Genomic DNA, 16050 nt, shown 5'->3' with positions numbered 1-16050 from the left:
ATCAAACAAGTCAGGCACGATGACGAGAAACCCTTGTGACGCGAACGAGTCGGCTAGGAGACGTAAGTTTGGGACGTCGTAGCCCCATACGTCGCCAATTAGGAGCAGACATGTGGTTGGGGCGGGAGGAGGAGTTGCGACATCTTTTGGTAAATGTGAGATTTTAGCATGGAAACGGAGGGAATGGGAGGGAGGGTGGTGGGCGGAGCTTACAGCATGAGCGGCCAGATATTTTTATTACGGTGCCGGTTGGAGTACCATACATCCATGCAGGAGCAGCATCTATGACAAAACGCGAGCGGAAGTTTAATCAAAACGCGAGCTTGGAAACTGATTCATGGCATGGCGTACCTGTTGTAGCAGTGTCCGCCATTGCTCTCTACACAGAGTATTTTTAAGTGGCGGAAGTCTCGTTTGTTTTCGTGGGGGTGTTTTGGTGCTAATCAGCCACTTAAAAGATAACCTATTACTTGTGTTACATAGTAACGAAGACAGCCTTAAAAGCACTACGGGCGAATGGTTCATGATAAGAATCAAGCGATTTTTATTATTAGGCACTACTATATAAGTAAAATCCTTTGCGAATATGAGACCTATGACAAACGTCGAAACTCCCAAAAACGATAATTCTCCCTCCCCAAAAGTACGGTGATGCATAAGATATAGTCGGTTTTTGATGTATGGTCTGCTTTAGAACTAGTTGAAAAACGAATAATGTAAGGTATTGCATTCCACGAAATAAGACGAAACAGACAAGGCAACTTACGCCACCATCACCACCTCCTCCAAAATCACCGCCGCCTCCCCCATCATCGTATCCACCCCCAAAGTCAGAGTTTCCAGAATTGCCAAAGTCGGAATTGCCTGCAGCACCTAGGAATCCACCACCACCATTGCCATTGTTGTTATCATCGTTATCATAATTGTTGTATGTGTTGTTTTCAATAATGGTTTCACCACCGCCGTATCCACCGCCGTAGCCGCCCATACCACCGCCAAACATGCCACCTCCGAATCTATGTTGGGCGCGTGTTGAGGAATTTAGCGACATTTATCAACTTTTTATTTTATTTTGCGAGAATGTAGCAAGGCTTGAGCGTCTCCTTACCCAGGCGAGGGATAGTAGCCACCACCCATTCCATAGTGTGGCTGCATCATGGATGAAAGGAGTCCACCAGCGAGTAGTCCACCGCCAGCTGTGCAGAACAAAGACACATCAAAAAAACGTAAAAGGATGATTTTGTATACTAGAGCGTACCTCCTAACGCAGCACCGCCAAGCATTCCTAATACAAAGCATTCGTTACAATCATTGTTCCGCCTCATCGTCGTAACGGTCAAAGCATCAACCATTCAGTTCATGACATTACCTCCCATACCAGGCCTCGAAGCACCACCAAACATTCCAGACTGCTGTTGCTGAGGCGGAGCTTGTACATACACAACTTGTGGCTGTCCTTGCTGTTGTGGGTACTGTCCTTGTGGGTATTGTCCCTGCTGAACAGGTTGAGCAGCATACGGTTTTTGTTGGTCTGGTTGTTGTTGCTGGGGAGTAGCATTTGGAGGAGGTGGTGGCATGGTGTTTCCTGGACCTCTTGGATCATCCCTAAGGGGTAAACGGGGTTTGAAAATGCAATGTGTAAGTGGTATCATAGTGTTGAGAGGTAAGCTTGAGAGCTGACAAGTAGAAAAGAGCAGTTACCAGACAGAAGCACCAGTTGCCGTGTTGTGGAAAAAGTATCGAGAGTATTGTGGACTCCAGTCTCCGACCTAAGTAAAGTTTGGAGTAATGTGTCAGTTGACGAAACTTTGATTTCGATGATGGAGAGATGAAAGCGTACCCAGTCTTTTGGCAAGGGCGGACTCCAGATAGTTTGGTTTGGCGGAGGGATGTCTGGAGGACGAACAAACGGCTGCTGAGGTTGCTGTTGAGGCTGCTGGTACTGTTGAGGCATTTGCTGATACTGTTGAGGAGGCATTTGCTGTTGTTGTTGCATCATAGGAGCCGCAGCGTACGGTGGAGGTGCCTGCTGCTGCTGCGGCTTCTTCTTGAACATATTCAACATGGCTGGCTACTTGCTCCGTTGAAGTTGGAGTTTGGTCAATAGGAAGGATTGCAAGCGGAAATCAGGTAAAGTTAGGTACTATCGATCGGTCAGTTATAAATTATACAAGTCGCGTGCTATATATGAAAACACAGTGTATCGTGTGTTTTTGATCTTTTCAGTGTGTTTCTAACCTCCAAATCACGAAATTTGCAATCATAGATTACACCTGATTTTTCAACACGACAACAATGGACCGACCAAAACGGAAGTGCTCCATTAAAACACAATTTATAAAGCCACAAAATCACGCTACTCCGTCCTCAAGCACGCTGGTGTTGAATGCAGATGTGCTACATTGCATCGTCGATTTCGTTGCCATCCCAGACACGCTATACTCGCTAAGTCTGGTATCAAAGCTGCTTAATTCTCTTGTCGGTGAGCTTAAATACAGCCACACCGTTCACTATATGCCGTCGACCTAACCCTTCAACACGATAGTACCCAAACTATACTCGAAAATGCCCTTCATGGAGCGAAAATCAGCATACCAGCATATAACAATGGATTTAGACACTACGTTAAAGATGGAAAAGTGCCTCGAGTGTCTGGCATTTATTGTCAAGTGTCACCAACAGCCCAAAGTAGGAGTTGATGTGTATCGACAAGACGCGTTAAAGTACATTTTTGAATTGAATTTGGATGCCCTGTATATGGGATGTGAGAACTTGTACGTGATTTGTATTTGACTGATAGTATCTTGTTGGTCAAGCTGTCAATGGATTACGACTGATTCTTCCACACCTTTAGATCAAACGCACAAGTCGAAAAAGCACGTCGAGGCTTCGAAACTCTCATTACGCTCTGCCCTCGTCTCCGTAACGTGAAAACAGCACGTAAAGTCGCCGTATCGTCGCTCAAAAACTTGGCTTCGATATCGTTTTTGAGTGGAACGTTGCTGACTTGGAAGAAACGACAGTGGGATAAATTTATTAGTGACAACGACACCTCGCTGAAACGGGTGTTTATAGTATGTGATAGGCTGAATGCTGTCTCGCTGCCCAAGTATAACGAGGCACAGAAATATTTGGCTGCTGCTCTGGGGAGATTGAGGCTAGAGACTTTTACCTGGTCGACAATGTATTCCGGACAATGTGAGTTCGTTGCTATCCCTACAGCAGCTTTGTTCCCTGTGGCAAATTACGCATCTTGACATTTTTGTGCGTGTGCCCAATCACTCACGCCGATTTAAATTACCTAGTTTCCGTAACATGGCAGCACGAAATGACGATCGCACTCTCCCACAGCTCAGACACACTCAGAACCTTCTACCTTATCCAAGTCGACCTGTCATCAACACCTCATAACATTCTCTCACACTTCCCAAACCTCACGTACATCACTCTGACACGATGCACACTACAACCAGGACAGCTCCAGCACCTGTATTCAACACACTTGAAACATCTAAACCTCATACAAACAGCCGTGGATCTGACCGACGTGTCCACAACATATATGAAACATGCATCGAGTTTGACATCAGTCAGTCTCATTGACCGTGTAGGATCAACACCTCTAGATAGTATAGAACCCCCATTCCGAACCACAAAGTATCCGAAACTAACCGAATTCGAAATATCACCGTCAGACTGTACACCGCTTCTCATCAACCACTTCCTCCACACCCAGGGCACACAACTCAAACGCCTCAAAATGTTCTCAGCGTATAGTACCGCCAAGCCAGAAATCACGATACAAGACATAGTAGATACGTGTTATAATCTTGAACATTGCTGGATTGCTCCGTACGATTTCCGTGAAACGGATATAGTCACGCTCCTAACAGGTCTAAAGAAATTAACTGAATGCTTTATTGGAGAGGCGGGTAATCTGTATGGAGAATCGATAGTATCTGGGTTTGAAGCACGAGAGAAAGTGTTTGATGATGGACGAGCACCGAGACTGTTGATGCAAGCATATCCCGTGCTATGGAAGAAGGGATTTAATGCACGTAAAACGCTTGACGAGGACGTTTGGAGAATCACGGGTGAGAGATGTAGGTTTACGTCAAAGAGGACTGATGATCCGTTTTTGTAACATTGGGTGAAACTGAAGTGAAATCAGGTTTATGTATTTTGCATAAAAACACACAACATAGTCAAAAGTATTCTAGTCATAAACAATAACAAGGAAATTTTATATGGTTTTCAAAGCTTGGCCTTGAAAAACTCCAGTGCCTTATCACGAGCAGCAACCATTGCTTTCTTGGTCACCTCGTTTCCTTCATCGCCGCGTGAAGCGAATCCGTGTACTGTGCCTGGACTGGATGACGAATATTGTCAGCCTCTACACATCACAACGTAACGCAAAAAAACACGTGTACAAGCAGGTCTGCTTCTTTACACACACCAAGGACCACTTACTAGGTAACAAACTCCGCATCAGCCTTCCTCTTCAACAACGACGCTTGAATCTGCTCTTTTGCCTTATCACTGAAGAGCCCGTCGACTTCAGCACACAACCAAAGTGTGGGGACGTTGATTGCATCAACCACCTAAACAAGTAAGTTCCATCAGATCGTCGAACGTAAAGAGAGTGCGTCGAGCTCCTTACCTTTGGAAAATCAATAGGACCTAAAGAAACCAAACCCAATATAAGTCAAGCCGGATATGTACTACCACAGAATGCGACCATAACCACTCGTTTACCAGGATGATTAATACTAACAGCATCAACCAACCCACTACCCGCCAATATACTACCCGCGCTCCCACCCCAGCAGTAACCATTAACAGCAATCTTCTTAACACCGTACTTTTCACTCTTCAATTCCGTGACAATCGGTGTCGCCATTTCGACAATCGTGCCCCATTTGTGTTTTAGCATGAAGGCTATAAACGCTGGTGCGGCGAGGACTAGACGGACACCCTGCAATGTACAGAGTGAGCTTTAGATTGATGAGTAGACACGGGAGAAGATCGGTGGACGTACAGACGCGAGTTTTCCAAACATGGTAGTTGGTGGGTGAAGAGCGTCGTTTATGAATGATGGCTCGATGGCATCACCGGAAAAGAAATCAGGTACAATTGTCACTAAAGAAAAAAACGAAAACGGTCAGCTTACAGCATGTTGCCCTTAAACATCTCGGGTTCTACACATTCAACACGTTCAACATGTCGAGTTTTATCCAGAACACGGAACTTACAGAAACCAGCCTCAGCGAACTTGTCTGAGATAACTCGTATGTTCTTGATCTACAAAAGTACGTCCCGTCAGTCCGAACAAGAAAAAAAACGGATACTACTCTGGCGGCCTTGAAATGTTCACTACAACTTACACCCCATCCAAACACATCAGGCACAATCATCACAGCTCTACCATCAAAGTTCTTTGGTCGCGCGATATAGCAGTCACGGCCTCCGATTTTGGTGGTTGTGCCTGTGGGATCTATTTGCAACAACATGACGATGAGTTTACAAGTTCAAACGCTGAAAGACTGAGACGAAAGAGGTGTTTTACCAGGTCCTTGTGCTAAATATCCTGTAGCGCAACATGAGCGATCTACACCGTCTATCACGTATGAGTTTGGTTGGGCTGACATTGGGTGGAAATGTTTGGGGGCTTGATGTTGGCGAGTGGATCTAAGGGAGGAGACAAAGGGAGTTAGTAGAGTGCATTTTCATTAAGTATACGATGTTTATTTTAAATTCACTATGTATACTGATGACAAGAAACTATGGCGTGAAGTTGAAAAGCGACTGCCGCAAACGATTCATAACATTATGGAGCTCTACAGCATTCAGGCAGCAGTAGAATGGAACGCTACGAGGGACTCGGTCATTCTACGTATGAAACTCCAACTTACCGCTCTTATTTGTTCCAAGGCTATGGTTGATGGTGGTGGGTTTCTAGAGTTCAGGTAGGACACGATGTTGGAAGGCTGAGAATCACAGAAATCGACAACTGTTTTAAAACCGTAGCTTAGAAAAGGAAGGAGACACATACATTATTAGGCTGCCTTTTACGCGTTCGTATACTCTCAAGAATCTAAAGGCTAGAAATTAACAAGATTCATCACATGACCTTTGAAAACGTGTTGGAGAAGGCTCCTCGTATTTCGTACAGTAAAACTGTACATAGAGCCAAACACTCATAACTACTCATCGCCCAAACAATCTCGTTCCGCAACCTTCACGTCTCTCGTAACCGATTCTTAAAACCTCCAACGCCTTGTCACGATCAGGCTCCATAGCCATTTTCGAGACTATGAATCTTCCATCGCTCTAGAAGCCAATCCGTGTCCAGTCTCAAGGAAAACAAGCTCCAAAAAAGTTTTGTTGCAACGGCAGTTTGAGCATGAAAGTCATTGATACGTGATATCCATTTCAATGTTTGAAAACGAGAAGCTGCGAGAGTGGAAAATGTCAGGTAATCGTCACGACCAACGGCAACAATAAGTTTTGCTCTCGACGTATTTCTCACTAACTCAACAGGTGTTGCTCTCAGCGTGTTTCTCACTAACTTAACGGGTCCCAGCATCACCAAAACACATCCTCAATACGTCACCAATTCTTGATCAATCCAAAGCCAATACCTCTGTCCAATAGCTCTAATAGCTCTGAATAGTGTCCAAAGAAGAGCAAGATTGTCACGTTGAAAATCACACTGGTCCAAACAGTTGACTACACGAAAACAGCAAATCCAACAACACCAGTATCAACACCCAAAACAAAGGGCTCCAATAAATCCCATCTTGTTTCAGAAAGTTAAAAACATCAAACCAAAAATGCGCCCAGCTACATCGTTTACTAACGTCCTTCAAACTCTCTCCTTCACAACCTCTCCTTAAAAAACTCTAACGCCTTCTCCCGCGCGCCCACCATAGCCTTCTTCGTAACCTCATTCCCTTCATCTCCTCGCGATGCAAATCCATGCACTGTTCCTGGACTAGCATTGAAAATGCAAAAAAATTCAAACTCACTTATCAGGTGTACACATAGAATGGTTGCAACACTTACAAGGTAACAAACTGCGCATCCGCCTTCCTAGCCTGAAGCGACGCGACAATCTTGTCCTTGAGCGCGTCAGAAAAGTATTGGTCTGTTTCGGCGAGAAGCCATAGTGTGGGTTTTTTGATGGCGTCGGTTGCCTGTATGTTTCGTGTGTTAGTCTCCAAGTTTGAAGCTGTAAGGACGATGGTGAGCTTGCCTTTGGGAAGTCAATTGGACCTAACAACAAAAAATCAGCTATCGTGTGGATGCTATTTGATCTCACACGACGAAACCTCAAAATTGCATACCAGGGTGATTAATAACAACAACATCAACCAAGTCCGTCCCAGCTAAAAGAGCTCCTGCCATACCACCTAAAGAAACACAAACTCAGTGACAAAACCAAAACAAGTTCTGGGAAGCATCAGCAAATATTATTTACAAACTCACCCCAGCAATACCCAGTAGCCCCCAACTTGACACACCCAAATCTTTCCCCTTTCAACTCATTCACAATAGGGGTAGCCAAATCGACGATTTTGGAAGGATCGTGTTTGCGGATGAAGGATATGAATGCGGGTGCTGAGAGGACCATACGAACGCCCTATCCAACAAATACAGATTTGCATTAGCTTTTTGATGCGACTGAAGGGATGTGATGGTATAAAATGCGCTTACAGCTCCCATTTTGCCCAATATGGTCTTGGCAGGGAAGAAGGCATCTTTTATGAAATCAGGTGCGATGCGGTCTCCGTTGAAGAAGTCCGGGACGACTACCACTGTGACAGAATATGAATTGGTAAATGCGTACAGCAGAGAATGTTGGTAATTGAGTAAATCACATTCGTCGAATGTAATATCACAAACACTTGGAACTTTGAGACAACTTACAAAATCCACCTTCCGCAAAGCGATCAGCGATAACTCTTGCATTCTTAATCTACAATCGAAAATCGCCTATGAGCTCCAGATCCCTTGTCTCCCAACGTATCAACAACAAACTTACAGCCCATCCAAAAACATCCGGAATCAGCATAATCGCCTTCCCCGTAAACGTCTTGGGACGCGCAACGTAGCAGTCCCTGCCACCGATTTTCTCAATCGTGCCCGTTGGATCTAGCACAAAGAAACTCAGCTTACATGTATTACGGTTTTGCAGATTGCTGCTTTTTACCAGGTCCTTGAGCTAGATATCCCGTAGCGCAGCACGAGCGGTCGACGCCGTCAACGACATATTCTGATTTTGCTTCAGCAGCAGCGGGTTGTTCGGCGGTTGTCATGTGTAAAGTGGCAGTGTGTTACGTCGGGTGTTGATGTTGAGTCTATAGGTGAGAGGTGCGTTCATATGAGGTTTCAAGCCGTTTGATATACAGATTTGCAACAATGTGAGTAGGTATCCGCCATACGATTCACAACAACAAAGGGTGTTTTGCGCAAACCATGGGTGCAAAGGCTCAAACAGAGTTTTGACGAAGGAGCAGATAGTATTGCAAGACTTACCAAGTTATAGCTACAGAGTATCTGGCTTGTACGTAGCAAATCGCAGCTTTACAACCGGTAGATTTCCACAAGATGACAGTTCGACGTAGGCAATGTGTTGCGAAGTAAACTCAGAGGCGGAGTAGGGCACAGCAAGTTCAAATATCAACTTTTTCACATGCACTTGAATCGAGGTTCTACGCTATATTACATTATAAATTAAAGCTCTTTATACAGTAATTTGCTGCTGATTACTCATACTATTCCTACTACTCTTAATACTGCTACCACCCTTCTTCTCACGTCTCCGACCCTTCACATCATCCACCTCGTTGCCTTCCTCATTATACACCGCCAGCGCGTCCTCAATCTTCTCGACCGCATCAACACCCACCAAATCCATCTCCCCACCACCATTCCTAAATGCCCTCAACGCCAACCTCAGCAATTCCGCCCGATCTCTCTTCTCAGCCTGCAACCGTGCATCATACTCTCGATCCGGTTTTAAGAAAACCGATTTCGATTTCACAACCCATGGTCCCATACACCTTACAACAGCTTGTCTGGCAGTATCATAATCGTTGCCGTTAAGCAACGCATCCAGTAATCTCCCACTGCACCGTAAATCCAGCCCCCTTAATTCATAGTCCGATGCCTTTACAACACAATCACGTAAACGGGTACTCCATATTTCGTTTCCCCGGTTATTCGGTTTTATAGCACTGTAACATATACTAGTCTTCATAGCCAGCGTAAGTGTCGCACTAGCAGCACACTGCGTAGCGACATTCCAAGCCTTCTCGACTTTATGCTTGCGTAACAGAAACCCAGTTTGTAAATCATATACACCTTCATCGAGCGTTACGAGATCCCGTTTCTGGGCAATGTCCATGTATGCGAATCCTAGCTGGTCGAGATCGAGGCGTTGGACGAGACGGAGGATGGTGTAGAGGGATGGTGGGGATAAAACAAATGTGTCTGGTTTACTAGTGCTAGTGCTTTGCTTCGACGGTGGCATCACATCTTCAATACGAGCCGGCAAATCAAAGTATCTACATGCTACATCCAGAGCGAGCTGCACATCTGCTTCATTAGCTCTAACAAAGCACGCTAGATACGATGCGACAAGTCTCGCATCCAGTTTCAGCCTTTCCATCTCATACTGCCTCAACACCTCCTCCCAGACCTCTTTAGCCTTCCCTACGCCATCATCACCATTTCTGCATCCTCGACACAGCGTAAACATCGCCACGAATGTAATTATATCTGGAGATGCCATTACATCCTTCGGCACTTTGCCTGCTGTACGATTGTCACCAACATCACGACCAACCATTCTCCTATATATCTCGACGCCAGACTCATATCCGCCTTCTGCGACACACTGGCTACATACTTTCAAGGCCGCGTTTAGGATTGCGGTTGTGGGAGCGACGACTTTATCGAGATGGGCGAGTGCCTGTACGAGTTTGGATTTACGGTAGTCGGTATCTGTTGCTGGGTCTTTGCATGCGTCTGCGAGTGCGGTTAGGAGCATGGTGTGTGTTGTTGGGGATGGCTGTTTCTTCCGGGTCACCATCTAGCGTAAAGTGAAACTTGAGACAGAAACTTGAACAACAGTACAACGCATCATTCATACCATGTAATAGGCCTTCCATGCAGCCTGCCTATCCCCTCTCTTGAGCACCGCCGATATATACGTATTAAACACCTCGACATTCGCACTCCCTGTATGCCTCACCAACAAATCCCACGCATCCGGCTCCGTGGCCGTCTTGCTAGCCAGCACCGATATTCTAGCCGCCAGCAGATACGGATCATTATACCACGGCTTGACAGGAGTCACGACCTGATCAGGATGATGCTGTTCCTGCGGGACTTTGAATTCATCAAATGGTGTCTTGCGTGCCATGCGTTTCCTGTATATGTGAGGAGGGTTCTTGACACCTTTTTGTGGTTGGTTGTCTGTAGATTTGTCTATGCCCTTCTTTGTAGCTATTATGGCTGCGATCCTGCTTGGAGATGGTGGGAAATGTTTTGGACGATTGTTTGCTGGTTGAGCGATGCCAGTTTCGAGCAGCCATTTCTTTTGTGCAGTTGTGATGAGGTGCCGGATGGACGATGTGCTGAAGGAGGCATCGCACTGCCTGTTTATGGGTCTGGTCAAGAAGGTCGTCATTGCTATATGTTTGGATTTTTGTGAGAAAAAAATAATGGATGGTGATGGTAGTCAAGCATAGCTCACCGGCAAAGAAGAGGCATTTGGAACATGATTGTATTCCTTTGAATTGGAGATGGAAGCTATAACTCTCGTGTTTCGAACGTGTTTGAGCCGCATTGCAACATTTCACGTTTCTTCGCTTCAAAAGTCAAGCGAATCACGGTAATCACGGTCCAAACCTTCAGGGCAAGGCCATCGCACGCGTCGATTATACTCTACCAATCGATACAAACCTCTGTCGAACCGTCTACTTTTGGGTTTGAGCTTTTCCGATTCCTAAAATCTTTTCACAGTCAGATTTGCTTCACCTTGCATTGAAGGAGGCTTCTACAGACCATGCCGCACTCACCAGATGACGACACACTACTATCCAGGAGGTATGGCTACATCCTCTTTCCCTAAAGCTTCTGTCTTGTATCTTCAAAAAGTGCAAAAAACCGTCTCTCTACCATGACTGATACCATTCCCTTATCAACAGAGGCCATCTCTCCTTCCTCCAATACTTTGACCCACATGATCCCCGTGGAAAAGGAAAACAACCTGCAACGTCTGGCTCCAATACATCTGGTACACATTCATGACGAGCTCTGTAAAAGTAACTAGATATGGGACATGTACTGACTGATTCTGGATGTATAGGTCAACTACCAGTCAAAATCAAAAACTTTCTGGCTAATGAGAGGACCTTTCTGTCTTGGGCTCAATGTATGCTTGAACTGCCGAATGTTTGCTTGTCAAAATTGGCAAGGATGAAGCTGCTTTTTTTTCGCCCACTCTGACTCTCGTTGTTTCTTTTACCGCAGTCTCGCTGATATTGGGAGGTCTTGGAATTGCCCTTGTGAACGGAAGCAGTCAGATAGGTACGTACATGTGTCGTGGCACCTTGACAAAGGACGACGAGAGTATGATGCAAAGTCCCCAAATGGAAGTATCACGATCTCATAAGTGGTCAAAGAGATCAGCTTCAAGTCACCCCCATTGTCAAGAGCCTGGAAGCTTTTCAAGTTATTATTCAAAAGTAGTACCGGGTTGTTTTGTGGCAACTCTGACAAATTTCCACTCTTCACACACAAACAGGACAAGCAGCAGGCGTAATATTCACACTCTCAACCCTCATATTCCTCGTCTACGCACTATGGAGGTTTTACGAACGTGCTGACCGCTTACAGAAACGTGAATCTGGGGCTGCGTTTGAAGACAAGGTGATTCGTTGTTTTCATACCCTTTTTTATCCATATTCTGAGTGGTTTTCGCTGTAGATGGGGACAAGACTAATTATCATTGTCGTGTTTTTCGCTGTGGGGGCTAATCTTATTATGAAGCTGGTGGATTTGAAGGGAAAATAAGAAAGGAAGAGACGGAGAAGGAGGAGAGGTTTGAAATTTTGCACATAGTCTGACATCATCATCACTTATATCATCTTATAACTATCGTGTTGCTTTTTTGTTACTCATCATCATATATATTTGTGTTTCGTCAAGTCAGAATGTTTTACAAATTCTATTTTGACCGTGGCTTTGAGCAGAATAGAACGATAATTGATTTCTATACAGCATAGTCATATTTTTGTGGGTTCTGTGAGAGTGCAGCTCGTGTAAAGTTGCTTTTAATTGGATGCCTGTGAAAATGATGAAGAGTCTGGTTGGTAACAAGCGAAAAAACAAGATTTTGCAAAACGACTCCGCACAGGTTCTGTTCCACCCGCCATCTCACTCACTCTTTCAAACGGACCAAGCTCCAATCCAAGTTTGATTCTACGAGCCTTTTCAACACGAGCTTTATCCTTGAGTTGTACCTTTCAAAAACAAAACCACAATGTCAGATCCATGGCACGAACAAGCAACGCAAAAGATAGTCCATCTATACGACGCCAGATCACAAACCTGATCACGCAACGACAACCTCCCAGTCCCTCCCTTCCCATGCAGCGCCTCAATAGCACTCCACCTCGTCCCATGCTGCCTCATCCCATCCTCCAACGCATCAACCTCATCCTCAGTCCACTTAATCCTCGGCTTCTTTTGCACCCTCATCGAATCCGCCATATTCACATTACCCCCAGCACCAGTACCCGCACCACCACCTCGCCCAGCTCTCTGCAACAGCAATCTGCGTCGTCGAGGATCAAAATCACCATCTGTATCATCCATATCTGATCCCGTGTACTGGATTGCGTGTCCAGCGGCTGCAGACCCTGTGTATCCGAGATGGGATGCGGTGGATGTATAGTTGTAGTCTGGTGTGAAGGTGTATAAGGGAACTGGTGGGAGAATCCATTGGATTTGGATTTCGGGGGTACGTACTGATGTTCGTTTGGTGCGGGGGTATACACGTGGCGGCCAGTCGTCGTATGCTTCGGCGGGTTTGTGGTGTTTGGGTTGTGGTTGCTGCTGCTGCGGTTGTTGTTGATTATTATTATCTGTTGTTGGAGCAGTACTACCACGTGGCGACTCTTGAGGTTGTGGAGTCATACTCTCGTCCTCCTCAGTATACTCATCCATACCACTAAAATCCCGCTTCTTGCGTGCTCGTCCACTAGTTCGTAACTGCTGCCCACCATCATTCGTTGGCGTTGCACTACTATTTACTTCCTCTTTACCGACTGGTTTGCCTCGTGGCGTCTGATTACTAATTCCTGCATTATTACTACTACTATTACCACTGGTAGCAGAAACAGCAGGTATCGCACCAGGTACAGGCATCGGAAACGGTAATTGCCCTTTACCACTCAGTTGGTGCATGAGCGGCAGCAATACCGTCATTGTAGGAGGAAGAGGTCGACCCAGTTGTTGAGATAGCAGTGCAGCGACATTCTGCCATATAGAGTCAGGGATTGCAGAGTAGTCTATTGGCGGTGGTGGAGGAGGCAGTGGGAGTGCATTGTTTTTGTTTATGCCTCCAAAGGATATGGGTGTTGATTTGGAAGGTGAGGAGTTCACAATCGAGTTTCCGCGACGGCCACGTGCAGGTGAAGATCTCGCTAGTGTCGAAAATAATAGAGTTGATTAGATGATAATTGTCTTATTCACACAGACTTGTTCGATGCGTTCCATTCCGGATGTCAATGTTCTTCAAATGTTGATTTTCCATTGCAACAATCGACTTCGTAGAGCGCAAATATTCTAAATAACGAATCTACTCCCATCATGTTAAAATAAACTATGCACGTTACCTTGTTCTGGTTGTTCATCTTCTTCATCTTCACTTCTTTCTTCACTTCTCGGTTCTGATTCGAATGGACTTTCTTCATCTTCACTATCATCTCGCTTCTTGGATTTAAAGCGTCCTCCACCTGCCTTTCCTTTTCCTTTTCGTGCTGACATCTTTGTCTCTCTACTTTTCGCTCTAGTTGATGTTTGGAAGTTTTCTCACGTTTTGGCCTGGCGTGTTGGTCCCGAAACAGACCAAGAGGCTGCGATGAACTTCGCGATAATTCTCTTGATCTCGCCAACGGGGTCTCGCTGCCAGCAACGCGAATATTTAAGACACGTTTATTATATTTGTTTTGCCAATCCTTTACTTCCCTACAAATGAGGACACCTTTATATCATTTATCATTCATGCTTCACCAGTGTGGCTTGGTAATGCCATAGAGCTTGGGCGGCTCTTCAATCGAAAGAGACTCTTCAAGGCACTTGTAGCTCCACTAGTGCTTTGGCTGCCGGTGCTGCTGCTGTCTCCGTCCTTCGAGTTGGAGTTGCTCTCATCAGATTTGCGTCGTAGAGCAGCATCCATTCCAGGAGAAGTGGATCTTTTCATCATGACACCCACAGCACTAATACCCAACCTACCTGATTTCTTCATCCATTGACGTTTATAATTGTCAACTAAGAAACTCAATTGGATTGAATTGAAGGCTCCTCGACGTGCTATAAAACGAAAAGATATCTAAATTTCAATTTGAATTCAAAAAGTGGATTGTGCGAGGCACAAACACGATACCTCGTCTGACATATTCTATACAGTCCAATGGAGCCATTCCTGCTTCAATCAGTGCTATCGCGACTAATACCGGAGCTCGACCCAATCCTGCTACACAGTGGATCGCAATGACTGGTTTGTTTACGATGAGTCCTGTGACAGCACCATTGTCGGTATCTACTATTTTGGCGTTTGTTGGAGTAGGTGAAGAGGATGGGTTGAAGGATACACTTCCAAAACGGGATTCACATAGTGCGAGCCATGCCAAAACCACCTCGTTGGGTGGGATTCCACCGTCCTTGAATGGCCAATCGTGGACTTTGATTCCGTTGCTCTCCAGATATGTCTTATCGTAGGTTGCTTCACATACCCTAACTACATCGGTGACGCCTCTGGCCTGGAATTCCTACATTAGGGGGGAAACAGAGGATGAGTAACGAGGCGATTGTGATGAATAGTTAGAGAATGAGCGTCTGAGAGAGCATGCTGTACATTGCACGGAAGCCCAACACTTCATATGTGTACAATGCACTCCATCTCACCACCCGACGGTCGATCAGTCTGCCCAACACCATCCAAAACCTTTTCCATGATGCACCACAATCATAACATGAACACTGTACATACTGTGTAAATACTTACTGCAAGATAATGACCCAAAGACGCATCAATAGGACAATCCGTAATCAAGAATCTCATGTTCTTGAATTCAACAGGAGACATGGCCCGAGCTAATGGAACACAGGCAGGCATTCTGGGAGCAGATACAGCTGATAGAGCTGGGCTAGATCGGTTTGTTATGGGAGGTATGGTACTAGTGTTGGTGTTTGAATTATTGGCAGTAGTGACGGTTGAAGAGATTGACATGTCCTCTCGTTGACCCGATATAGAGCTGTTCCTACTGCTTTAATAGTATACTATAAGGTGGTAGTTATAATATATAACTTAAAACAACAATGTCCCGACTGTAAAATCTAGTTATGAGGTTTCGAGTGGGATTACTAATTTTTGAGTTGAGAGGGAGATGACGAGATTCGGGCAAGGAGGATATACAGAGTATAGGGTATGAGATATATGAATGAGAGCAGTAATGAAGCGGCGACGTCCTGTTGGCAAACAGACGGTGAGGAGACTCTAGCCCATCAGAAAGAATACCAGGACTATGGTGGGAGTCAGCTGAACTTGGAGCCCAGCTTGGAGTTATAAAGGGGGGAATCTAAATACTAATCTAAACAACATTAATTAGTGTACTTGAATCAAACGAATTGTGTGGGTGCCGTCCACAAGGTAAATTTTTTTCTTCGACATCAGATGTTCATGTGGTTGTGCGGCGAATAATAAACAAGTTTGAAAGCAGTAACAAGAATGGTTCAATGGGCTTACCTAGTCTA

General features: G+C 45.2%; 2 protein-coding genes across 2 annotated transcripts; one reads left to right on the top strand and one right to left on the bottom strand.

Moving 5' to 3' along the window:
• Positions 1 to 11074: 11074 nt before the first annotated feature.
• Positions 11075 to 12084, top strand: SmJEL517_g04586 (uncharacterized protein; the record flags this gene model as incomplete). Its single annotated transcript, XM_031170514.1, has 6 exons — positions 11075 to 11115; positions 11217 to 11305; positions 11378 to 11443; positions 11542 to 11598; positions 11816 to 11940; positions 11998 to 12084. 6 exons carry the CDS (start codon positions 11075 to 11077, stop codon positions 12082 to 12084), a joined length of 465 nt encoding a protein of 154 aa, XP_031023531.1.
• A 2212-nt stretch (positions 12085 to 14296) lies between these two features.
• SmJEL517_g04585 (uncharacterized protein) lies at positions 14297 to 15526 on the bottom strand (the record flags this gene model as incomplete). The annotated part of the gene is made up of 3 exons (XM_031170513.1): positions 14297 to 14607; positions 14681 to 15065; positions 15302 to 15526. 3 exons carry the CDS (start codon positions 15524 to 15526, stop codon positions 14297 to 14299), a joined length of 921 nt encoding a protein of 306 aa, XP_031023493.1.
• Positions 15527 to 16050: the final 524 nt, after the last annotated feature.

This window comes from Synchytrium microbalum (genome assembly GCF_006535985.1).
Source record: "Synchytrium microbalum strain JEL517 chromosome Unknown SmJEL517_scf0032, whole genome shotgun sequence".
NCBI lineage: Eukaryota > Fungi > Chytridiomycota > Chytridiomycetes > Synchytriales > Synchytriaceae > Synchytrium > Synchytrium microbalum.
The sequence above is the reverse complement of the archived record's forward strand: the minus strand, read 5'-3'. Positions and strand labels throughout refer to the sequence as shown.